The 27,282-nt window shown below is 41.7% G+C and overlaps 1 protein-coding gene across 1 annotated transcript in view; it reads right to left on the bottom strand.

The window, feature by feature from the left end:
- Positions 1–9,545: 9,545 nt before the first annotated feature.
- CFAP58 (cilia and flagella associated protein 58) overlaps positions 9,546–27,282 on the bottom strand; it is a gene marked incomplete at both ends in the record, with an annotated part of 106,647 nt that continues 88,910 nt past the window's right edge. The window contains 3 exons of the mRNA XM_080694861.1: positions 9,546–9,657; positions 14,710–14,843; positions 17,818–17,937. Coding sequence (XP_080550987.1) covers positions 9,546–9,657; positions 14,710–14,843; positions 17,818–17,937 — 366 coding nt within the window. The remainder of the gene's footprint in view (positions 9,658–14,709; positions 14,844–17,817; positions 17,938–27,282) is intronic.

The raw sequence follows: 27,282 nt of genomic DNA, 5'->3' as shown, positions 1-27,282 counted from the left end.
CCTCAGCAGGTGTTCAGATGAGGCCACGCACTGTCTGCTCTGGCGCCAGCTTTCCTTTCAAGAAAGCCAAGGCTTTGCTTTTTGCTTCCCATGGTGTGTGTGTGTGTGTGTGTGTGTGTGTGTGTGTGTGTGTATCTGTTTGTCTGTCTGTCACTAGGGATTGAACCCAGGGGCATTCTACCTCCAAGCTGTACCCCAGCCCTATTTTCTCTTATTCTGAAACAGGGTCTCACAAAGTGACCACTCTCTGGCCTTGGACCTGCACTCTTCCTGTTCCCGCCCCCTGAGTACCAGGGTTACAGGCATGTGCCATCGCACCTGGCTGCTTCCTATAGTTTTTTTTTTTTCTTAAATCAGGAGTTTTTAATGCAGCCTTCCCCATATTATCAGTTATTAGGTACAATTACTTTTTTATGAGAAGAATTATCATTCTGTCGAGTTCATTAATTCTCCAGGAAAATGAGGTTGCATAATATTGGAGCTGGGAGTGCTTCTTCTAGTGTGCCTGCTCTAGACTCTCTCCGGTGTGGAAAGCTTGTCTTTGACAGCCGTGATCCAGGATCTCCTTTCTTTACTTAAATACTTTGGGTGGAAAAAAGGTCACCGTATTCAAGTCAGCCTGCTGCGTTGCCGGTCTGAGAACATTTGCTTTATATTTGCCAAGCACCGTCTCCCACAATTTCAGTCTGTGAAGCTGGTTCTACCCTCAGGAGCTCAACAGAATATGTCAACTCCCCTTCTGCGTGGGTAACCACAACCAAGGGGGAAGAGCAAGGTCCTCCCTTTTGGCAGGAGTGTTGGGCGCAGATAGTTACATAAGCCTAAATCACACCAGGAGGCTACAAAGAACTGAGAGGAAACAGAAAGCAGCTCATTTGCTCGGAGCAGTCACCAGGTGGCCATTGTCATACGCAGATGGAGATACGGCACCTTCAGATCTTTCAACCCTCCAAGAGAAGCATTTGATCTGGATTTATAGGTGAAATTTCTCTGCTTTGGAAAGTTGGCAATCAGGTCATAAAAGCATTTTAAATACCAAGTAGGCCAAATAAAACACATCCACAGGTGAGACCCAAACCCCAGAACATGAGCTGGAGTCCACTCCTCTAAAATCTCTTTTTCCACAGGCCAGGGGTGCAGTGGTTTTCATGACCATGGTAAATATTGTTTGGAATTCGTTTTTATTTTCATTGTCTCATACAGGGTACTGTAGAAATGGTTATCTTGCTGAAAGTCTAAGGTTTGCATTTATCTGGAAGTTTTCTTGTTTAAAGTATTTGGACCGTGGTAATCCCTCATGCAAGGTCATCTGCATGGATACAAGTTAGATGTCTATAAGTCATGTATGTAGTATGCCAACATCATTAGTATACATTTGCCTGTGGCCTTTGGAAACTCTTGACCTCAGTTTCCTCATCTGAAACAAGATAAAAAATATCTTCTTTGGTGAAAGCTTAATACCATCCCTTTCTTGGTTGAGGTTGTGACAGAATTAATGACTCACTTCCAAGGAATAGAGAAAGGGAAAATCATAATTTTACAGAGAAGAAAACTTGGCAAATCTCACCTAAACCAAATAGTACAAACATCAGCAGTGAAGTTACGTGGCTGCCATATATCCCTGAAATGATGGCATCTCTGGTCCATTACAGTGGGGGTCTGAGGGGATGGTAAAGTAAGTGTAAAATGTCTGCATGGAAAGAATAGCAATTATGGGCTACAAAATATGTCACAAAAGGAAGAAAGGAAGTGAATAATGAGTAAGTAGTAGAGTTGATGTTTTGGGTTGGTTTTTTTGTTTTGTTTTGTTTTGGGTGGTACTGGGGTTCCTGGAAGCCCTTCTACCTCTGGGATACACTCCCACGGGCTACACTCCCAGACCTATTTTTTTACTTTTTATGTGGAAACAGGGTCTCTTAAGCCAGCAAGGCTGGCTCCAAACCAGCGCGATCCTCCTGTCTCCGCCTCCCAAGCGTGGGGATTACAAGCGTGCGCCACCACGCCCGGCTTGTAGAGTTGATGTTTTGAAAGGCTCAGCAATGTTGGAAAACAGTTGCACTGGTGATCCTAGAACGTATTATCTGGAAGTCTAGGAAGCCACTGTCAGAAAGCAGAATATTTGAAATTAAGATTTCAGGATTGGAAGAATGATTGAAGGTGCCCAGGTGGAAGGGAGGAAACGCTGTTGAAACCCAGGGACACAAAGATCTGAGAGCCCAGGGCACTAGGTGAGTCGCCCACAGAAGCAAGGAGAAGAATAAGAATGGAAAAGTGCACCCAGAATCAGCAAGGGAGGCCCTTGGGGCCCAAGGAGGGTGCTTGGGAGTGGGTGGGTAGATGAATATAATTCAAAGGACTGGGGGTGGTACAGCTGCATGACTCAACCTCACATCCACAGATATTTCCAAAAAGAGAAGATTAAGAGTAAAAGCAGTCATACAGAACAAGGGTGACACCGACCCTGTACCCTCAACCTACAGAGTACAGCATATATGATATTTAACAGGAAAAAGGTCTCCATGCAAGAGGGGAGAAGCAGTGAGCCACGCATATCTCCATTAGGACAGGAGAGGAAGGGGAACTAACTTCCACTCAGAGAAAGGCAGAGGACATAGGCAAGCTGGCCGGTCACAGGTAAGAGCTCAGAGGGCACAGGAGAGAGAGGCAGGGTGGGGCATTGGGTAAACCCAAGTAGATTGGGGTAAACTGTGATGTGAGATGTAGCAGGATTCTTTAGAGGCTTGTCAGGTCAAGCCTAGCCACTGGAAATCAAGTTCTATGATCAGGAAGTTGCTTCTTCACTTACTAGTGAGGGTTCTGTGTGTGAACAGGGGTTTCTCTCAGAAGACACTATGTAAAGCAGTGATTCTTTTTTTTTTTTTTTTTTTTGGTGGATCTGGGGATGGAACCCAAGGGCATTCAACCTCCAAGATACACCCATTACCCTGTTTTTAATTCTTTATATTGAAACAAGGTCTCACTAAGTTGCAGAGGGCCTCACTAAGTAGCTGAGGCTGTCCACGAACTGCGATCCTCCAGCCTCAGCCTCCCGAATTCTGGGATTACAAGCTTGTGCCACCATGCCCGGCTAAAGCAGTGATTCTTAAAGCTGGCTGCGCATCAGAGCCACTGGGAGGTTTAAGAAATCCTGATTCCCACACCACATCCAGGCCAAGGGAATCAGGCTCAGACAAGTGCATTATCTCTCAAGAGGGGCTCAGACATGTGCATTATCCAAAGTTCCCAAGATGGAGAACGTGAATACCTTTTCCAAAGATCCTAGGATAGGGCTGGGATTTTAAGCCTGTGCGACAGTGGCTATTACTGTTATTGTCACATTTACTAAATTATCACAATGGCATTAGCACAGTGGGAAGTAGCACAGTGGGAAGGAGGAAAAAGGACTCTCTGTTCAAGCCACAAAAGAGAACAGTGCTATTTTGGAATCAGACGAAAGAATTCCTGGCATTTTTTCTTAGACAGAGTGTAAAGAAGACTAATCACTTATGTGAAAGAGACAGAATTGACACAATATACTTTAATAGCCGTTCAATCTTTTAATGTCTATTTAAAGAGCATAATATAAGGTCTCATAATCCAGTGGAGCTTCTTGACCACAGCCATTCAGGTAACAGTTAAGCAATTTCTGTGTTATTTATTATCTATTACACTGACCACTTAGAACGATATATTAAAACTTCCCAGGCTACTATTTAGGAGCCAGTAGATGGTTTTAGATCATAATAAAGCTGATATTTATTGAGCATGGCTATGTGCTAGGCACTGTGCAAATATCACGAAAGTCACCTGTCATCCTCATAACAATTCTAGAAAATGAGCCCTATTATCAGGCCCACTTTACAAATAAGAATCCGAAGCCTGGAGAGGTTATTTAACTTACTCGAGATCAAGCAACTGTGATTGCAAGGGTGTGGACTCAAACTATAAGAAGATATTTGTACTCCCCCATCCACTGCAGCCCTACCCACAGTAGCCCACAGAATCAACTGAAGTATCCACCAATGGGTGATTAGATCAATGGAATGTGGTACACATGCATCCAGCATGCACCTCAGCCTTTCCTTTAGAAAGAAGGAAACCCTGCCATTTGCAACAACATGGATGAGCCTGGAGGATATTCCACTAAGTGAAATAAGACAGGCACAGAAAGACAAATACCGTATGATCGCACTTATTAAATGTACACTCTACAAAAGTTAAACTCATAGAAGTAGACAGTAGAATGGTGGTTTTACCTGGGCTGCGAGTGCCAGGAAAGGGAACAGGTAGATATTGATCAAAAATTAAAATTTTCAATTAAGAAGAAGAAGGTTTTAGATTTATTGAAGAACAAAGTGACTAGAGTCAGTAAAATGTATATTTTCTAAAAATTAAATGAATCTTGAGCCTGAGGCTGAGACAGGAGGGTCGCAGTTTGCGGACAGCCTCAGCTACTTAATGAGGCCCTCTGCAACTCAGTGAGACCCTGTTTCAAAATAAAGAATAAAAAATAGGGCTGCGGAAATAGCTCGGAGGTATTAAAACTTTAAATATCTACTCTTCAAAACACACTGCTAAGAAATGAAGAGGTGAGGCAAATACTGGGTGAAAAGAAGTGTAATACATATATCTGACAAAGGTTTTGTATCCAGTCAATACGAAGCACTTTTACAACCCAGTAAGAAGATAGACAATGAGTTAAAGGTTTAAAGACCCTTCACAAACTAAGATTGATGAATGACCAGTAAAAAGATGCTTAACGTTATTCATCATCGGGAAATACAAATTTAAGCCACATTGAGATATCACTGTCTTTTAAATAGAACAGATTAATAAGAATCCTGACGATACCAAATTTAACAAGGATGGAGAACACATATTGTTGGTAGGAATGTAAAATGGGACAATTAGGAAAACTGGCAACTTCTTATTACATCAAACATATATTCTCCTTTTGATCTAGCTATGCCATTTCTTGACATTCCTCTAAGAGAAATAACAATGAATGCTCGCAGAAAGAATTGTAGATGAATGCTCAGGGCAACTGTATTCATAATGACTAAAAACCGGAAACTATGTGTATTCCTACCAACAGGTAAAATAAATTATGTTTTTTCGTACAATATGATATTCTGCAAAATACACAAGTGAATTACTAATACACACAACAACCTGGATGAATCTCATCCAGGAACTATGTGAAAAGGAAGAAGGCCAAACACAAAAGAGTGCAGAGTATGTGATTTCATTTAGATGAAATTCTAGGAAAGACAAAACCAATCTATAACAATGAACAGTAGATCCATGGTTGCTCGGGCTAGATGAGGGTGGGAATACAGAGCTGCCGAGAGGCAGGAGGGCACTGGGTAGACAACTGGGGTGGAGTTGTGGCAGTGGTCTCTCGGGCACATGTATTTATCAAAACTTACCAAACAATACATTTCTACATGTGAATATTTACTAAAGGTCCAGAAAGGTACACTCAAACGTATAAAACAGTAGTATTTCAAAGGTGATATGCCAACTATGTAACAATTAGGAAGCACAAGCACTGACCAGTCAGAAGAAATGGAATGTGTGGACAATGGATACAGCCAACCCACGCGGATGAGATGAGTGCCATTCCAGGAAGCAATAGCTCTCCATGGGCGGTGGGATCATTGATGGACTTTTTCTTATTTTTGTTTACCCATATTTTCTAATCTTCTTTAACAATCAGGTGCTTTAAAATAAGAAAAAAATCTATTTTTAATTATAAAAAAGAAGAATGGTACCCTGTTGATACTACATTTCCTACTGTTATAAAATTCTAATGGATCGCAAAACCCTAATGGAACTTTTAAATAATAGATATGAGAAATGGTATACTAAAACAGCATTGAATTAGAAGTTAAAAATGGATAATGCTATAAAAATATTTTCCATCTACTACAAAGAAAATGGTGAGATATATCTTAAATGATTACAATTTAAATATTTTAAAATGCCCTCCCTCTGCTTCAACCTCAACTGAATCACCATATGATTGGTTATGTTGGAGGGAGAAATGGTATCTTTTTTTTTTTTTTTTCAAATTGTCCCACGTCAGCCAGGCATGGTAGCACACAGTTGTAATCCCAGTACTTGGGAGACTGATACAGGAGGATCACAGGTTCACGGCCAGCCTCAGCAACTTACTGATGCCCTCCGAAACTGAGTGAGACACTGCCTCCAAATAAAAAATAAAATAGAGCTGGGAGTGTAACGCAGAGGCAGAATGCTCCTGGGTTCAATCCCCAGTACCCCCACACCCACACACACAAATTGTCCCACCTCTGAAATGCCATCCCATTCAAAATTCATTAAATAGTATTTTCCCGTGGGTATCTTCTTCAGAATCTGTCTGAGCAAGTCAGGATGCCAAATGATAATTATCAACCCTGGATAAATTTTTATAGCAGAATTACAGCCACGACAAGGAAAGTCGCTATCCTCTTTCTGACACACTGCCATTGTCTCTATGGCTTATCACAGCAACAAACCTTTGCTCTGAGCGATTTTTTCAGAGGTAGGCCTAATAAAAACCTGGCTCTAAGAGCAGTCGCTGAGAAGCTCTGATCAGCAAATAATGACAAGGGAGTCCCCTTTATCATGCCTCTCTCTATTAACACAGAAACCATACCGGCTCCCAGCATCCCAGTAGGGAGTCAATGGATGGTTTAGCAACAGGACTCCTTTTTGAAACTCAGAAAACCCCAGGGTAAAATCATTGCTACTGTACAATCTCCTAATGTCGCCTTAAAATGCAGCTCAAATTTGTGATTTTAAAAGCACCTCAGCCCACTGTGAGTTCACAGTTATCTTTAATGATTTGCAAATCTCAGTGTTCTTAACAGCTCTTTTCTGTATCATGGCTACAGCTGGAGACACCTGCACCTAAACAGTTATTTCTTATGATGCCTGGGGCTGTCGAGATGTGCAGTAAATGAGAGGTGGTGGCAGCATCCCCACCTTTTCCAGTCTTAACTCACTCCTCCTCCACGTGTACATAAGTGCACTGCGTCTACTAGAGCTGGAAGGTCAGCTCTTACAGCCCTCTTCAGTCTTGGCTTATGGGAACTCTGACCACCCTATTCCGTTATGCAGAGAGAAGCAGGAAAAAGGGTGCAGCAAAATCCACCAGGGTCTTTTCCTCTGGTGACTGGAGAAAGATTGAGAGCTCTGACTTCTGAAAGTGAAGGGTCATTATGTCCCCAGAACATACTTACAAGAAAAATATAGAAGTTTCCGTGAGAAAACCATGTGGCATATTTCTACAAGACATTCCGTCATAAGTTACATTACCAAATCCAGCTTCACCCAGACACTTTAGGGTCATCCACCCTCTACATGAGGATTAGAATCACGTTTATAGTTGACGCATTTTAGGTAACATCTTTTCTTCTCTAATTCTAAAACATTAGGCGTATCTTATGTAATAATAACAATGGCAGATGTTTCTTGAACAATTACTGACCCTGAGATTTTCTGTGCTTGCATGCATCAACTCATTCAGTCTTGTAACAACCCATCATTACGATAGGCCAGGCTCTGAATCCAGCTGCTGTCTCCACAGTGTTCACTGTACTGACAGGAATCAGGAATTGCAGGCTCCGTTCCCCTAGAGAAATGAACCCTTTATGGCACCACCCAAGAACACAGAATGAGGCTGGCTATGACTGTACTTCAGAATGCTCTGTATGAACAGGAAAATCCCCATTGTTTCTTTTGTCTAAACAGAAACTGGCTCTGAGAGAAGATATCATCACAGATTTTCAGAAATGGAAATGGCCCCACTGTGATTCTTTAGGTTTAAAGCGCTCTCGGTAGTCTCTAGGGAACATTTCCACCCTTCATATCCTTGCATGGTACCCAAAGACCTGATGATCACACCCTGCCATAACGTCACATGGTCAATTTCTATCTGCAGAGTTCTCTCATTAGGCCCATTAGGGGAAAGCACCAGCGGCTGACATTGTCTGGTCCATTTCCCCCTGACCCTTAATCACTTTCGTTTCCAGCAGTCAGCACTGCATTCTCTGCCCATGGGCTGCCACTAACCTGCCAGAGGGTTCCTCCAGAACAATCCTTGGTCCATGACTGACAGCATGGGGATAGAAATACCCAACTCCCTCAGCCTGATGAAGGGAGCTCTGAGATGTGATCACACTGCCTCCAGAGCTCCCCTGCAAGGTAGAGCCAAAGTGTCCCATCATGGAACTTGACTTGCTACCATGCCCTTGCTTGGCCTCTTTCCCTTCCCTGTCTCACTTCCCCGCTCTCTTACTGCTTTTCCCTGGATCGCTTCATAATAAACTACTTTCATGGCCATCACCATCATTAGTCTGCATCTGGAGAATCCCATCTGAGAAGGAACACTGGCCTTGGTGGGCCAAAGGGGCCACAGAGCATCCAGAAGATCCAACCAAGTCCCACGTCCCCGTGTAGTCTGAGCAAACATCTTGGGTCATTAACACTCTTGCTCTTGGCCATGAGAATCTTGGTCCCTTGTGCAAATGGAATGTTCTGATGAGCCGCAGACATTGTTCTTGCTCATCCTGAGCTATTTACAAAAATTAAAAAAGAGTTATTGTGTAAGAGGTGGCCAGAGTGTTCTCATGTTCTCATGGATACTCTTAATGAAGAAACTGTGAAGCCCAAGAATGGTGGCTTCAATACAAAGAAAGTACAATAGATCAAAATGCCAGCTGGTAGCCTGAAAGCTGAATGAATCTCTGTGCTAAGCAACTCCATTTTCAAGCATGAGGTTTAGAAAGGATGTCTTTTTAAGGGTACCAGCCCAGGCCCCTCATTTTACAGTCTTGCTTCCTCTGAATAAAATCCTTGTGTAAAACATCTCTCACAGTAATTTTAAACTTTAATTATGTACTCTACCAAAGCAAAGATCAAAATCTCCACAAAGGTTCTTTTTTATTTTTTATGATGAAGTATTTATTGGCATGTCTCTTTGGGATGTATTTTGCAGCCCCGGGCCTGAAAAGAAATTCCACATAGAAATCATTCTCGAAACATTTTTTAAGTACTTGAGAGTTGGTCCTTCTTTCTCATGACACGAAATGACTGGTTAATGAGTAATAATTAAAAGAGATGCTTATTAATTAGATGGGAGAGGATACATTGCATTGCAAAAAATAATTTTAAAATATAAAACCTTCAAATGCACAAATATCTACTATTAGAGAAATTAAGATACAAGGCTTCATCCAGGTGGAGCATCAAATTTGGTGCATTTCAAATCAATTGACATGCCTGCAACAAAAGATCTGCTTCTTGTAATATAGGTTGGACTAACTAAATACATAGAATAACAATGTGTTAATATCCCCATGGTCCAGAAAAATGTTGTCACTCTTACATATACAGGATCATGATAGTTCTATACTACTTTCCATTCTGAAATCTGGGCACCTGATTTTCCTAGATATCTGTGATCTAAGAGATTCTTCCAAAATGTTCCAGAGCAAATTTCATGAGCTGTTCAGCAGGACCCGGCTAGCAGCTTCAAGTTAAGACTTCACCTTGGATATCTTGTTGAGGGGAAATCCACCCCCAGTAAAACGAGGACCACTTGGTTTGGCCATTGAGAACGTGTTTTCTGTGGGTATTCTGTCCTTGTTTCTGTAAGGAAAAGGTGACAGTTAGCTCCCTTAAGATCTTTTCCTTCTTCTAAGTTTGATGTTCTATAAGTTACTAGAATGGGTTGGTCACTGAAAACAACTTTGGTTAAAGCCTCTAGTTTTAGAGGAGGTGGTTGTGCAAATTTAATTAGGTGTTCACTAATAACAGAATCATGGAAAGACAATTAAATGTGAAATATGCTCTCCTAGTGCTGATCTAAATATGAACAGAGGACTTCATTATATCTCAAACCCTGTGAATCTGGCATCTTCTGACTTGTAATCATCTTCCTGTTTTAAAAAAACATTTGTTTAGTGCCCGAGATCAGTTAGAAGCATCTCACACATGGCTCAGCTATACTGACTAATTCATCATTTATCAACTGGCACATTCCAAAGTTCTAGTGGAAACTTTTATCATACTGCAAGGTATCTTCATCAAACTTGGATATTTATAAGATACAAATTTTCCTGTAGCTCTAGACAAGCAACAGTTATTACTAGAAATAGTTTAAGATCTGAGAAAAGTTGGGGAACATAAACAAGATAGTATTTTTTTTTTGGCAAAAGATAAAAGGAATTCTACTCCCAAATCTACAATGCATTCTCTATGTGGAGTTTCCTTAAATACACACACACACACACACACACACACACACACACACACTCAGGTTTCCTGCAGAGGTAACTCAGATTTATACCAGTTATCTATCTCATCATCTCATCATTTAGGACTTTATAGAAAAACACTAATGGATTCCCTTTCAAACAAAAATAAAGCAAATTAAGCTAAGACCAAATCAGTTAGATCAGAGAACTGTTATCCTGAAGGGATAAACTTTTCCTTTTTGAGAGGACTCTGGTAGTGAACACTCTAGACCAGCCTGGAGGTCCAAGGTGCAGGCATCAGGGACAGGTGAGGACCAGTGCTTGAGAAAAACAAAAAGAAAGATAAACGGTAAAAACGACAACTCATGTCATTTTATAAAGGGCATGTGTGAGGAGAGCACACACAGGGAGTATTCTAACTTATTCCATTTGGAAATAACCTGTATAAGATTGGTTAATCAACTCAGCTGACTCTTAGCAGAATGGATTTCATTATGGTGAAACCCATCCTCCATAACTAGGACAAAGCTTTCTTTCACCTGCGTGGATCCAGCAAAGAGGCTCCCTTCGTGTACTCTGGCAACTTGTCTGGTTCCTGATTGGTGTTAGACAGGCAGCACTCTCCCCACTTCCCCTGCACTCTTTTGCCTTAAATAACCTAAATTTCCCCTTCTGAAGGAACTTAGGTTTAATGCTTCTGGCTTGGTCTAAGCTGACTAATGGGAATACTGTCTCCTTTGCATTATCTTTTTAATGTATTTATAGACCATTCTAATGACTCCCTGCAGCCTTCTTCCTTCCAGTCTGAACCATCTCAGCACTTTTGCTCTTGCTACTGCAGATTTCTCTTCAGCATCTCCATCTTTTTTGCTGTATTGCTATGAACCTGTCTCTGTCTACCAGTTTATAGATCGCCCAACAAGATGGGACTACCAGTGAAATCCTAACCAGGGCGGTATGGCTACCCCTACTGGGCATTTAAGGACAAAAAGGAGGGCAGGGAAGGCACTCCAGGGCAGTTCCAGCCAACAGATCTCTTAGCAATCATGGAAATGCTCTGTATTAAGCCCCTAGGCATATATGGCTATTGGACACTTGAAATGTTGGTACAGGAACTGAGGAACAGAGTTTTTAATTTTATTTAGCTATATGGTTAGGCATGATGGCACACATCTATATAATTCCAGTTCTTGGGAGGCGGAGATAGGAGGATTGCAGGTTCAAGGCTAGCCTCAGCAACTTTGTGAGACCCTGTTTCAAAATAAAAAGAGCTAGAGGCTTAGCTCAAAGGTAGAGAGCTTCTGGGTTCAAATCCTAGTATCAAAAATATTTTTAAAAAATCAAGTAATTTATTTAAATAGCCACAAATACTACATGGCTGGGGCCACTGTTACAATGGATGAGCCGTTGAGAAAGACCAAGCCACCAGAGGGGTCTATCATCAGGCTTTCTGAGTCCAGCAAACAGCAGGGTAGTCAAAAAGACTAGATCAAACCCCAGAACCAAGGCAGAGAAGTCAACCAGCTCTAGAAGGATAACTGACTGGTTAGCCAAGCTAGCTGTTTGGGCTTGTACAAACCAGGCCACTGGTCTCCAAATGGAATTTGTGAACCCTCAAAGATGAGATCTCCATGTCAGTAGGAAGAAGGTATCAGATATTCTACTTGCACTTTTATTTTTAAACAATTAAAATTTTATCTGGGTGTGGTGGTGCATACCTGTTATCCCAGTATTTAGGAGACTGAAACAGGAGACTCCCAGGTCTGAGGCCAGTCTCAGCAATTTATCGAGTCTATCAGCAACTTAGTGAGACTCTGTTTCAAAATAAAAAATAAGATATAGCTAGGGGCATAGCTCAGAGGTAGAATGCCTCTGGTTCAACCCCCAATACCACAAACATAAAAAAATTAAAAATAATGTCTTACTAATAGTTATAAAATGGCAATTGTATCTGCATGAAATTTATAAATTTTAATATATTAGAGGTAAATCTAAAACAATTATTCTAAAACAAAAATTTTATTTTAAAATTTTATTCTATATTTTATATGTATGTATATGGAAAAAGCTGTAAGCTTTTACTGATCAAGGTATGCAAATACAAATCTTTTTCTTTTTTTTTTTTTTGCAGCACTAGAGATGGAACTACACCCCCAGACCTATTTTTTATTCTTTATTTTGAAACAGGGTCTCACTAAGTTGCAGAGGGCCTCACTAAGTAGCTGAGGCTGGCTTAGAACCTGTGCTCCTACTGTCTCAGCCTCCCAACTACTGGGATTACAAGCATGCACAACCTCGCCCAGCTTACAAATACAAATCTTAAAAGGAACTGAGGTAGACACCTCACGTGGGACGTTTCCTGGCCATGCTGACGTTTCCTAAGCACAACCTCTGTGTCCTGAGAGAAACCCGCCATGTTTCCACTCTACTCTTGGTGGAATTCGTATCGTCCATCTCAGTGGTTCTCAAACTTGTGTGAGTGTGAACATCACTGAGGAGCTTTTAAGTTGCAGATTACTGAGGCCCATCAAGAGCTGGCTGAATCCAAGTATTCGGAAATGGTACCTAGGATCCCTCATGTTTAAAAAATCTCATATGTTAAATGATCGGTGTCAATCTCAATATCATATATGGGCTAGGGGAGGGCGTGGGAGGGGATCCAGGAAGAAGAGGAGGCTCACCAAGTGTGTACATTTGCGTCCCACACTGTGATGTGAGACTACCATGCACTGATAAAAGTATATAAAAATTTTTCAAAAAAAACTTACTAGAGATTCTGAATCAGATAGTTGCTAGCCCACACATTAAGATAGACTAATCTGAATTATAGCAGTATTTTTCTCCACCAAGAAGCTGGCATCTAAATGTGGAATGGGGGAATATTCTGATTTACAAGAAGGGGCAGATTTTACTGGCAAATGAATTTGTATCCGGTTACTTAATATGCAGTTAGCCACTAACGGACCACAGGCAGATGCACTCAAACCATATTTCACCATGTCCCCGAAACGTCCATGTGGATGAAACACCAAATATGACTTTAAACCTATAATGTGAGTCACTGCAGAATTAACTGGAGGATGCTGGCAATGCCAGGCAGTCAAAACAAGCTCTGGTCCTTCTGATACATTCCCATCTCCACATCTCACCCTGGATCAAGCAAATGAGAATAACAAATAAAAGGTTTGCTTGTCTGCCCTTCAGGCTTCTGAAATCCAAAATGTTAACCTCACTAGCCAGGGGTGGTGCCGCATATTGTAATCCCCGCGCTTGGGAGGCGGAGACAGGAGGATTGCGCTGGTTTGGAGCCAGCCTCGCTGGCTTATGAGACCCTGTTTCCAAATAAAAATATAAAAACAGATCTGGGAGTGTAGCCCAGACATAGAAGGGCTTCCAGGAACCCCAGTACCACAAAAAAAAAAGTTAACCTTACTGTCGTCTCCTAAAAGAGCCACTCACTTCCAGACCATCACCCCCCACCCCTGCCAGCAAGGATACTGAAGTCAATCACCAGACATAGAAGATCATTCCAAAACAGTTTCTCTAACATGTAGGAACTGCTCACAATTACAGATACATTATTGGAAAGAACAGCTTTACCAAGCCTGCTCCCTTGGCAAAAGTACAGATGTCTTGGGGTTTGTGTTGTGTGTGTGTGTGTATGTTTGGGGGGAAGGGAGAATTGAACCCAGAGTTAGTCTACTGCCACTATTTTCTTTTCTTTCTTTTTTTTTTTTTTTTTGTGGTACTGGGGTTCCTGGAAGCCCTTCTACCTCCAGCTACACTCCCACAGGCTACACTCCCAGACCTATTTTTATACTTTTTTATGTGGAAATAGGGTCTCTTAAACCAGCGTGGCTGGCTTCGAACCTGTGCGATCCTCCTGTCTCTGCCCTCCAAGCACGGGGATTACAAGCGTTCGCCACCATGCCCAGCCTACTGCCACTATTTTCAATTTTCTATTTTGAAATAGAGTCTCGCTAGATTGCTGAGGTTTTCCTCGAACCTCCTGTCTCGGCCTCCTGAGTCCTGGGATTACAAGTGCGTGTCACTACACCCAGCTGTGCATATGATTTTAATGGCGAATATGCTTCAGCCCATATGAGGCTGACTTTGACCCTCACTTGCAAGCACGGTCATGGCATAGTCATCTCCAAAGCATGAGGAGAGTAGGAGGGGGTCGCACCATGTTCCCTCTGCCCCACGTTACAGCTGTGGATACTAGTGGATCCCTCTCGGGGTCCTAGGGAGGGGCCTCAAAATCCAATGACACACCAATGTTGCTGTCATCTAAACCCAGCTAGTGACCTGGGGCGTGCCACTTGCCCACCCTGTGACTGAGTTTATCCCAGTCACACATACAACTTGGTGAGCATTCCCCAAAATGTTGCCGTGAGCCAGATCACAGGCCCAGCATAATCAGAGCATGGTGGCCGGCCCTTACCTCTGAAGGAGCTCTTTGCGTTTCTGAGCCAGGTATTTCTTCTTCAGATTTGTCAGTTCGTTGCCAAGTTTCTCGATTTCGTACTTATATTCTTGGCTCTGTGATTCATACATATTCAGTTCTGAAGACAAAACCTAATGCAGCAAATAAAGCAACATGAGCAAAAAAGATTAAAAAATGTAAGACAGGCTCCTTTTCTGAACAACCTTTTTAATCCACTCTCCTTTCCCTCGGTGGCACTGCAGTCGCAAAACTGTGGTGGGGTTCAACAGTTCCCCTGCACGACTCCACCAGCTCCGGTTCATATGTAGGTAAAACCATTCAGCTGAGGGCTGAAGAGTCGGGATCCAGTGACGGGCTTAAGTGAAATGTCACCCCCTGCCTAAGAGGAGAACTCTCCTGCAACATGCAGATAGGCTCAGACGAAAGGCGTAATGGGTTTCAAGGAACACTTGCGAGTAGAGACAGAAAAACTCCCGGGCACACAGTCGAAAATTGCTTTTAAAAGCTATTTTCAAAAAAAATTTTTTCAAGAAAATTATCACTTTTGGGGAGTATAATTCCACTGAATATTAAGGTAAGAATTATTCTGAAATCATCTCGCCCCCACCAACTAGGTATCCAATTTATGTTTGCCAAGGTTCTGCCAAATGTCTGCTACCTCTTTATTGTGTACTTTGGGAAAACTCATGGATTTTCCCTTCACCCCAGCACTGGGATGCTTTCCTCTAAAAAACAGGGAGGTACGGCATGTGCACAGGAGAGCCTAAGGCGAGACAGGGGCTGGGGTAAGAGGCCTGGCTGCCCATCGCCTTCTACAGCTGTGTGTGACAGATGTTATTGGTCTCGAGCTGGAAAAGAATAGGAATCTACTCATGCAGAGCATGCCCAAGCTAGGGTGTGCTTCTCACCAAGACCATGGTGAGAAAGGCAGGCTGTTGTTCTAAGGGCTTGCAAGAGACTGCATCTCTACTTTCTGCTGCTGACTATCTCAAAGATTTACATTAGAGGGGGATCTTCACCTTCTGAATGCTCATCCGCTTCTGAACTCTTGCCTCTTCATTGCTGTGAAAATGGTTCTGACTCTGCTATTGTGAGTTAAAGAATTGGACTTTCATGTTGAAAGAAAACCTGTCTCAATAGTTAAATTTCTAGGAACAAAGACCCTGTGTCTAAACAATGAATGAAGATGTTCTGAGAGTCCAGATAACACACTGAGCTGTCTGCACATGCTCGGTGCCACCTTCTTCTGACCCTCTTCCGTAGGGCATCCCATTTCATTCCAAGCAAAAACATCAATTTTCTGAGAAAAAGGGTTAAAGTAACCAAAGGTCCCAGTGAGAGCCATTTACTGCCATCCAGAGATGGATGTGGACAGACTGGCTTTTCTAATCTATACTCACTATAAGAACACAAGACAGTATTTTTTATTTCATTTGAAATATTCATGTTTCTTTTTGAGGTACTGGGGATGGAACCCAGTGACATTCTACCTCCAAGCTATGCCCCCAGCCCTATTTTTTTATCACTTTGAAACAAGGTCTCACTAAGCTGCAGAAGGCCTCACTAAGTAGCTGAGGCTGGCTGCAAACAGTGATCCTCGTGTCTCAGCCTCCCAAGTACTGGGATTACAAGTGTGTGCCACCACACCCAACTATTCAGTTGTCTTAAGGAACAAAAAATTCAAAAATTCTTTGCACAAAATACAATTTATGTCTCAGAATACTCACATGAAATGAACATTAACGGGAATTTGAAAATTAATGCTCTAATTAGACTTCTGTTTTATCTGCCCTTTTTGCTAAAAGAACATGATTGTACAATGTCCTATTTTTTAAAAGCTTAGTGCTGTATCAGTAGGTTGGCACTTACTTTACCCCAAGTATAAAGGCAATGATTGTCGGGTGTGGTGGCGCACACTGTAATCCCAGCATTTGGGAGGCCGAGACAGGAGGATCGTGGTTCGCGGACAGCCTCAGCTACTTAGTCAGGCCCTCTGCAACTCAGTGAGACCCTGTTTCAAAATAGAGAAGAGAAAATAGGGCTGGTGGTATAGCTCGGAGGTAGAATGCCCCTGGGTTGCATCCCCAGTAGCACAAGAAAGAAAGAAAGAAAGAAAGAAAGAAAGAAAGAAAGAAAGAAAGAAAGAAAGAAAGAAAGAAAGAAAGAAAGAAAGAAAGACAGGCAATGATTATTACCCTCATCAGGCAGATAAATGCTAGGAATCAGCTGGTCTGTGTTGCAGTGTGGTGTGTGTGTGTGTGTGTGTAAAACTTCACTGGTACGCCAAGAACACTGAACACTCAGGAGACAAAGCTCAAAATTTCATCAGCACAATGCAATTTTTGAGAAAACTTACAAAAGACATACAGAATAGTAGTTCATCCTATTCTCCAACTGAGGCTATTCTGTCAGTTAGAAGGAAATCAGGAGCCAAACATAGTGGTGCACGCTTGTAACCTCAGCACTTGAGAGGCTGAGATAGGAGGATTGCAGGTTCAAAGCCAGCCTCAACAACTTAGCAAGACTCTCGGCAACCTAGCAAGGCCCCATTTCAAAATAAAAAATAAAAAAAGCTGGGGGTGTAACTTGGAGGTAGAATGTTCCTGATTTCCATCCTCAGTATCACACACACGAAAAGCAAGGAATCATGCTAGCAAAATTCTTGCATGATTTTATTTCCCTCTCCTTGCTACTTATCTGATACATGGTTTTGAAGCAAGGCCCTGCAGATGGGGAGTAAGCTTGTGTTTTGTACATTTCAGGATGGAATGGAATAGCAGTGATCTGCTTCTGTTGGACAATGGTGTTAAATATTTCCTCAGCTCCTTTCCTCCTTACAAGTCTTCTAAATCACTAGCGATCATACACACAAGCCCTTTCCCCCCAGTTTCCATTTCATTGCCTCATCCTTTCTCCAACTCTTTCCTCACAGGCTCATCCACCTCCTTCTGGAAATGGGTAATAATAGAATCTAATGAGCTCTATGAAGGCTGGCCTGGTAAGAATGCGGCCAGTAGAAGACGGGATCACCATGCCAAGGCAGGTCCTCCCCCATCGCCCACTGAGGATGCCCTGCGACCCACCGAGAGCAGAGCTTGAGCTTACTTTAAGCTGCTTGGTCTTCTCCTGCAGTGTGTGCCGGTAGATCTGGAGCTGTTCTGCGGCCTCGGGGCCAGGCTGCCTGGCCAAGATGTGCTTCAGTTCCACATACAGTTTCTCCTTTTCCTGGTGAAGAGCATAAACAAGGAGGGATAAAGAGCCGCACCCCATCAGAGGAAGCAGCTTCTACCACGCGGCCAGGATGCTTTGGGAGCATCCTAAACCTGCTCACCCTGAGCCAAAGCAACCCTAATCACGGGCCTGGGATGTGCCCAGCACTTGGATACAACTAAGACAAATGAATAAGAGGAAATCCCTGCCTATCTGGGTGTAGGATCATGTGATGGAGACAGGGCAGCACTGGGAGATCTTAACAAAGTGTGAGGTCTCTGAAAATGAATACTGTTCATAATTGGAGGAGTTGGGAGAGGTTTGGAAAAATGTCATTTGAGTTTCCCCTCTGAGACGGAGTAGGAGTTTGCCCCAAGCAAAGAGAGAAAAGAAGAGCTATTTAGGCCAACTTTCCATGATACGACAGAGGCCTGGCAGTGTGGCTCAGGACAGAACAGGAGACAAGCAGAGGGGAGAAGAGGAGAGATGCCTGGACACACAGTGAGAGCAGACCGCATTTGGACCCACACCCTTTAGGCAGTTGGAAGCATCCATGTGTTGTCTTCAGAGGACAAGTGCTGAAGTATAGCAGAGCAGAGGGCAGAGGGAGACGGGTCACAGAAGATGAAGCAAGCTGGACCTCAAGCATTAGAATGGAAGAAGGCAAGCGTGTGTGAAGACACCCTGGGGGGGGGGGGGTCAGACAAATGGCGATGGAAGGGGCCAGACCATGACGTCTCCAAAGCCTCCAGCGTGGAGCCCTTGGGTGGGGGTGGGGTGATGGTGATGGAGGCAGGGAGGCTAGGGTTGGTAAAGTTTCCACCAATCAGACATGTGGTTACCCAGAGCTCTGGGCCCTGTGGGGTATCTGGGAGAGGAGCTAAATATGCCACCCAGTGTTGAGAAGCAAAAAGCAGGCTGGGTGAAAACAGCCAGATCTTTGGGAGAATTCCAATAAGAGGGAGAGGCGGTGAGGAAGAGAGACCAGAGAAAGACAGTGGGGGAGAGCAAGCAAATGTCCCCTAAACAAAGAAAAGGCAGAGGCTTTAAAAGGGAGGAGTGATTTGAGTAGTCAGGAGCATCAAAGGAACATCAAACAGGAGCATCAAGTAAAGGGATACAGCAGAGGGGCTGCAGACAACCTCGGGTGAGTCGCCAGGACATCGCCGCTGTCCTCCCTGGGGCAGGTCGCAGGAAACTGGGGAAGCAGGAAGTGGCACAGGTTGAAGAACAGGTCAGGAGAGGGGAAAAGTCAATCTTATAAGAAGTACGGTGACATGGGAAGAAAGGTGACCTGGAACTGGCTTGAAGGATGGGAAGGCAAGGAGAGTCAAAGGACAAGAGACTAAAAGAATGATTTCCTAGAAACCCAAAGGGAACCTGATTCCCACAACCTAATTTTAAAAATAAGCAGTGGAGAATTCTTATTTGTATCCTAGAGTTCAATGGCTGGTAATGTGTTTTCAGGTCCTTGAACTAAAGATACTGCATACAAGTGAAGGCTTATTTCTAAAGCAGCTCAATGCTACGTTCCTATATCTCTAGCATGCAATCATTTGAACAAATATTGATAAAGACTAGTGTGTCTACTCATTAGTCTCTGTACATACTTATTTCCTTAAGGTAATTATGTTAAAGGAAAAAACTATAAATATAAGCCCTCTCATTAAAGGAAGCATCTAATCCAATGGAAACTAATTTCTACTTAGAGCTAAGTAATCTTGGCATTGTCACTAAATAATTATTTTTTTGCAGAGCATATAAAAACCATTTTAAAAATAGGCAAAGTTCATTAAACAAGGCACTGTTACCATTTGTTTTCATTCTTCTTTTCCCCTGGACAAATTATAGAAGCTTTATTACAAAAACATAATTCTACCTGCAGAAGAGTGTTTACATTTAAAATTAAGCTGGATGGAATAAGCTTCAAGAGGAACATATATGTATTTTTTTAAAGTACTTGCCATATAAGAAAAAAATTCTGGAAATGACAAGGAACCCTCAAAAGCCCATGCTGCAGAAAAGTTGAACAAATAGAATTACCAAGCGGTGACTTCCCTTCACCACACACCACCTCCTGTCACAACTTACAATATAATCTTCACAGTAAATGGATGTAGCAAGAAATGGGAAAGGTATCAGGAGGTGAGTTTATTTTCTATAGCCACTTAACGCCTTCTCTGTTGGGAAAATAACACTTCTGACAGGGCTTCAAGATTCAATTTGGAGAGGGTAATGTGTATGTGGAGAAGCCCGTGGAACTGTTCTGTCCGTTTCTTTCAGCTCATCTTTCTTTTTCTTTGAACATAAAAAAGTAAAGAACCCCACAATGGAAGAAGAGGATACAATTGAGTTGGGGATATAATAATGCCTTCAACTGAAGAGACCATCTGACTCCAAGAACCATGAAATATTTCACCTGTGAATTCTTCCAATTACCAGTGGTGGAGAGGGAGCAGAGAACACAGAGGAAAAACTCTGGAAAGAACAACTATGACTATCTAACTTCGTGGGTGAGAATCTCAAGGCCAGTGGGAATTAATGGTGTATCCAGAATCTCTCACTAAGTGAAAACCCTCATTATGATATGACCAAGAGCCACTTTTTCCATGTAACACTTGTTCTAGAGCTTGAAGACATGCTATTACCCAGGGTGGGTAGGGGGGACAACCTGGATCAAATTGAGCTACAAAATTCCTGAAGACTAAATGAACATCAGTAGAAGAATCCAGCCAGAAGGTGAAATTGGGGCCCAAGAAGATAAAGGATGAGCTGACTCCTCCATCTCCTACCCCGCATCATCTGAGTAAACCCTGCCGGCATCTCTTAACTGGAAGTGGTCTTTTGATGCACAGTTGAGTGAGCCTGCCACTCATTCCTCTCCTTCTTATTCCATCACTTTCAGTTTTTCCCCAAGGCTGTGAAATGAGTTGAAATAGATTTATTCTAAAGAATAACTGAGCAGCTGAACAGCGAGGTCCCACAAGAGTGGGGAAAAGTGAAGAAACGGAATGAATTGTCATTAAAACTGTGTGGGTATTCAAAGATGAAGAGTCCTGATAATTGAATAACCCAGGACAAGCAGGGTCTGTGTGCTTGTGGTGGAAGGGAACACCCAATAAAGCCACAAGGGCCAAGATAGCAGAATTCGGGAAGGGCTGCCACAGTGGTGGGTAGTGGTTGGAGGGTATGTTTGGCTTCAGCATGCATGACTGTTGACCTATGCTTATGATGGAAAACCAAACTGATAAAACCAAAGAGAAGCCTACTTATCATTAACATTCTAGCCATGTGTATCACACAAATTTTTACTTGGGGAGAACGTGCTAGTAATTTAGATAAATATGGAGAGTTTGATGGATTGAAGAACTTATGTACAATTGTCTCCCAATTTATTTCTCTCCTAACCCTCTACAAGGGCCAACCAAGCTCTTCAAACATTGTGCAATGGTGTGTATAATAACCCCATTTAGAGACAAAGCATGTGATTCTATTATAAAGAGAATCTATCTTATACAGCAGAGACTCATTAGCTGTCCAAAGTATATTGTCTCCATAAGCCAGCAGTGGCAGAACCAGCTGCCTCGTGATACATAGCCTGTCCTTCTTCATTAAACCACATCCATTTCTCTTTAAACCTAGTCAATTAATTTGTCACTTGGTTAGAAACACCATATGTCAATGAAACATCAGAAGAAAATCATAAATAGTTTATTTCCTCACCAACAAAAGCTTGCATCTCCAGGTTGGCATTTATTTATTCGGAGACTGTGCATAACCTACGTTAATATTACTTAGTAGCATGCTTCCCCCTTTTATTTCATAAGCCGCTATGCTGGAATAAAGCTAGACTATTCACACCAAGAGACTAACTTTCTCTTGGGCTGAACACATCTTGAGCGTGCTAACCATCGTACATTCATCCTTAAGATGATGTTTCTTCCTTAGACATTCTCTTCTTTCAGTTGGACAGACACCGTCAGACACCGTCAGACTGTCAGATTATGGGGTTTTTGCTACAAAAGTCTCTGCCAAGTTACACTTGACAAGAGCACATCTTATTCTCAGTATCAGCTGAGTAGAGTGGTAAGAAATTAATCACAGTGCTGTTAGTACTTGGCAATACTCTGTAACCCCAGTCAGAAATTCCAGATACTGAACTACTCAGACCTCAGGTTTTTGTGCTTTACCTGATATAAATTAAAAGTCTATACCATGAATAGTCAATGCAAATAAGAGTCTGCACTATTCTGGGTACCATGCAGAGGAAGAAATTGAGGTGCTCACAGGACTGCTTTCCTGCCATGCTATAGTTTTGTCATCACAGTCTGTTTATTCTCTCTGTCCTTTGCTCCGCGTCTTCGGCTGAAAACAGAAGGCAGCTCACATTCAATGTGCACCTCTGCACCCTTCCTCCCCAGCTCGCCTACTCCAAGCAATAACTGACTGGGAGGAACTAATTTATTCTGTTTTCATCCGAATCAGTGTTTGGCAAATGCCAGTGCATTGATTCCGCTCACCCTGGAGTCATCAATTTGCTTGGGCAAAAGTTGGGAATGATTGCCTCACTCTGTGACTGGCTGACTCACAGGAAACAGGCATCCCCACCCGATCAAGGCCGTACACTATCTACACCCACCAGGACAAAGCCACCCACTCAGACATGAGTACCAGGTACTTATGTCCACTCTAGCCTCACCTAGTGGATTCAAGATATAGTTGTTTAGAAAAATAAAAATAAAATCAAATAATCACTACCTCTGGGGGGAAAAAAACTTACTTCATGGAACCAATAGCAAAAGCTTTTTCAGAAGGTCAGTAGACATTATCTATGATCCTCTGTATCATATTTGATCTTTGTGCATTCATTCTTCCTCCCTAATTAAAATTCCTTTGCAGTCAGAGGCATGATGGATCTCTTGTTATATACCTCCCACCTACTGTTGGGTTCTACTCAGTCTAGGTGCTCAGTAAGTTTGTTGATTGCACTTTTGTGTGAGGGTGTGTGTGTGTGTGTGTGTGTGTGTATTCCTAGCAATTGAACCCAGGGGCATTCTACCTCTGAGCTATATCCCAGCCCTATGTTTGTTTGTTTGTGTGTGTGTGTTTGTTTTGTTTGTTTGTTTGTTCTGTAACAAATTCTCATTAAGTTTTGGAGGGCCTTGCTAAGTTGTTGAGGCTGGCCTCGAACCTGTGGTACTCCTGTCTCAGCCTCCCAAGTACTGGGATTACAGGCATGCGCCACTGTGCCCAGCTTGTTGGTTGCAATTATATTGTCAGCAACCTATGTCTGTTGTGTTTTAGTAGCACATATCACTAGAGATACAGATACATTCCTGTGGAGAACTTCTACTTGGATTAGACCATTAGGTAGCATCTCCTAGTGAGCAGAACTTGCTTAATTCACCCTCATGAGCCGGAACCATGAGTCTCATCACTTTGAATTAAATTTTCTCTTTGTTTATATCATGTGTGGCTCAGGAAATCACTTGATGTATAACCTGGATCTTTTAGTTAAATGTTCATAGAAATTTTTTTATCAAGTGGTTTCAAATACTTCTAGCTCCTAAGACTTACAAATGAAGAACAGGAACTTCAGATAAAAGGGAAGAGAGATCAGTAGAATAGTAAAGGGGCAAGGGAGGGAAGAAGGAGGCTTGAGGAAGGAAACAGGTCAAAAATGTTATGTTCTTATGTGAAGACATCACTACCAATCTCGCCCACACCAAGAGTGTGGGGACGGGGGACAGGCTGGAGTCCAAAGGCAACATACAAGTGGTGTGTGTGTGTACATAAATGCTTCTTGAATCTCACTGCAATGTATAATTGCAATATACCAATAAGATGATCTAACAAAGAAAAGACTTTCGAACATATTCAAATTAACTGGCTCTGAAGACATCACTTATATGTGCATGTGCATACTGACACATAAAATAAGAAAATGCAAACATAACTCTTACACTACATTCCTCAACTAAATAACATGCTGACTTTCTAAACAACTTCTTTAAACACAGAAATCTTAATTGTGCACATAACTCTTTCCCAGAAGTTGAAAAAAGCAATCCGTTTTTGCCTCTTTGCTTGATTCTTTGTTCAATTCCCTCACGCCCATCCATAATTTTTAAAAAAATAAAAGGCTAAAGCCAGACTTAAATGCTTAAGCAAAATTAGTCCCCCGTCATACACACATAAGAACAACTCCAGAACACTGCCTAATCTATCTGGAAATGCCTATTTTTATTAGTATAAAAATAAATTAGAAACTCTGTAAATATATTACATTTCTATTCGGCTTTAGAAAGGGAAAAAAATAAAGGCTGATACCTTGGGACTTTCTTGTTTATTGGCTTTATAACAAAAATGTCAGCTTAACTGAACTCTAGACCCATCTTGTTTATGATGTCATGAAGTGGTAAAGCCCCCTGGAGAGGGTGGAGATGCCGGAATTGGGGATGGAACCAAATTACACAGCCGAGTTCCTTATGAGCAGAGAACTAGTTGGTTACACAGTGGTTCTTGGCTCAGGAAGTAGATGATTAAGTGTTTTATGAGGCATATAAGAAATCTGCATGCACTAACCTTCACCATTTTGTAACAACAGGAAAAATGCTTCTGGCGCTTTCTGATATAAGCAACACAAATTTTCATGAGAAATATTTTTGCAAGGGATTTTACTTCCAAAATGCAAATATATGTTTGTCAAATTCTGCACAATGTATTTATTCCCCAGACTAGCCCGAACTTTGGCACTGAGGCTGTTTGCTGGCTTCACCTTTGAACCTTACCTAGTCATTGAGTTTATGTGAGGAATCAGCTCATACTAAATTGTGATAGTGTTGACTTTTCAGAAGCTATTAATGAAAAAGATCTAGAGAAATTTAAGTCAACTAAGTATTTATCTATACTAGGTTCATACAAAGACTAAGTCTGGAGCTTTAAGGAGTTTGCTATCTGGTGCAGGAAAAACAAATATCCAACTCATTATAAAGACTGTGTTATGACCCAGAGATGGCGCTCCTGGGCGTCTTCCCAAACAGAATGAAATCAGAATATTATGATACTTGGATATCCATGTTCTTAGCAGCACAATTCACAATTAGAGCCAAATTATGGAGCCAGCCTACGTGTCCATCAATGGATGAATGGATCACAAAACTTTGAGATATATACACAATGGAATTTTTACTTGGCCATAAAGAAGAACAAACATGGATGGAACTCAAGAATATTATACTGAGTGTAGCCAGTCTCAAAAACGAGTAGACATATGTCTTCTCTTAGATGTGGAAAGTAGGTATTTGTAAATAAGGGCAACATCAGCTAGGTGAGCAGAAACTCCAGGGGATTGACTGAGGGGATTAGGGAAGGGAGGACAAAATCATAAAGCATGTCATTTTGAATAACGCTGTGAATATATATGAAATAACCAACTCCAATCTCAAAGACATGCAGGGGGAGAAAGATGGAGGACCCAGTGGGAAGGGAACCGAGAATTGTGCCCATGTATTTGTCTAGTACACTATCCCCCAATATGGTGTAAAATTACAATGTACTGAATAAATAAATTAAAATACTAAATTATGCCAGATCCCCAAAGAAGGGCTAGGCATAATGTGCAGTGTGGGTAGGTTAGAAAGTAGACATGATAGCCACTTGGTGGGCCATCGAAAGGAAAATATTCCAGATGGATCTTATTGTGTGTAATAGTAACAGTAATGTTAGCATTCCCGGATCAGAAAAGGTCCTAGTTATCACAAGACCATTTCTAAAATACATCTAAACAACAAGCAGAAACTTATCTCAGGGAATTTGATAGTTATTGATTTATATATGTTAAACTGATGCCAGGTATAACTCATCAGTTCCCAGAAACCTTTTTTGATGACTGTAGCTAACATTTTGTCTCCTCCTTTTAGGAAGTGCTGATTATAAAGGTGTGGATTGGAGAAGGCTCACTGGAATTCAAGCCAAGAGCTGGATCATTGGGTTCAAGTCATAATATGATAGGATAGGGCCGGGCGTGGTGGCGCACGCTTGTAATCCCCGCGCTTGGGAGGCGGAGACAGGAGGATCGCGCAGGTTCGAGGCCAGCCGCGCTGGCGTAAGAGACCCTGTTTCAAAAATATAAAATAGGTCTGGGAGTGTAGCCTGGAGGTAGAAGGGCTTCCAGGAACCCCAGTACCACCAATAATAATAATAATAATAATAATAATAATAATAATAATAATAATATGATAGGATAGGAATGATAAATTACAGGATTTCCAGATAGGGATAACAGTCCTAGGAAGATAGAAATGAATTTCTACTCTAACCAAACTACATTCCTATGGATTTTTAACAAATTCAACTAACTTAATTGGCTATTCCAAAGATTTTCCCCAAAAAAACTTGACACAAAGGAATTATGTTTTGCCTTTTTTGGTAAAAGGACCAAAACAAGGACCTGGAGATATGTATTGGGGCAATCTCCTTAAAAAGACAAACCATGAGCAGTTAGTAAATATTTAAAAGATGTTGTTTAAAATATTAAATCAGAAGCCCATTTCTAATTTAGAGAAAACAAAATTGGAGTTGAGGGAGTATGTTTCCAGTTGGCTACTGACATTTTTCTTTGAAATGATAACAATTAACTAAAATAGAGGGAGGGGAATAGAGAAGAGGTAAAGGGAGGGCGGACACAATCAAACCATGATATGGCAATGGAAATGCCACAGTGAAACCCATTAACCCATTACAATTAATGTGAGTTAATAATGGCCAGGTGTGGTGGCATAGTCCTGTAATCCTGGTACTGAGGAAGCTGAGACAGCAGGATAACAGGTTTGAGGACAGCCTCAGCAACTTAGCAAGGATCCTCAGCAACCTGGTGAAACTCTGTTTCAAAATAAAAAGTGAAGTAGGGCTGGGGTATAGCTCAGAGGTACACTGTCCCTGGTTTAACCCTTAATGCTACACACACACACACACACACACACACACACACAAATGAGTTCATAATCATAATAAAAATTAACTAGAATAAACATAATTTTATAAATAATAAAATGGGTTATTTGTTGTTGTTTTATTGGAAATTTGGGGGAAATTTAGAGGACAAACTTAGAGCTTGACACTTGCTAGGCAATTGTTCAATAGCTAAGGTACATCTTCAGCCCAATACAAAGGTCTTGATGAAATATTCCTTGAAAATCTGATCTAAAACTCATAAAAAGTTTGTTTTATCATTAACAAATTTTACACTTTAATTATAATACATGCTACTAATTGAAACAAATAATTAAGACAATAATAACTAGTAGAAATAATAATCAATTAATCAAATTTAAATGATTGGGTTTTATGGGCATGACT

The sequence above is a fragment of the Muscardinus avellanarius genome (genome assembly GCF_963383645.1).
Source record: "Muscardinus avellanarius genome assembly, chromosome: 4".
Lineage (NCBI taxonomy): Eukaryota > Metazoa > Chordata > Mammalia > Rodentia > Gliridae > Muscardinus > Muscardinus avellanarius.
The sequence above is the reverse complement of the archived record's forward strand: the minus strand, read 5'-3'. Positions and strand labels throughout refer to the sequence as shown.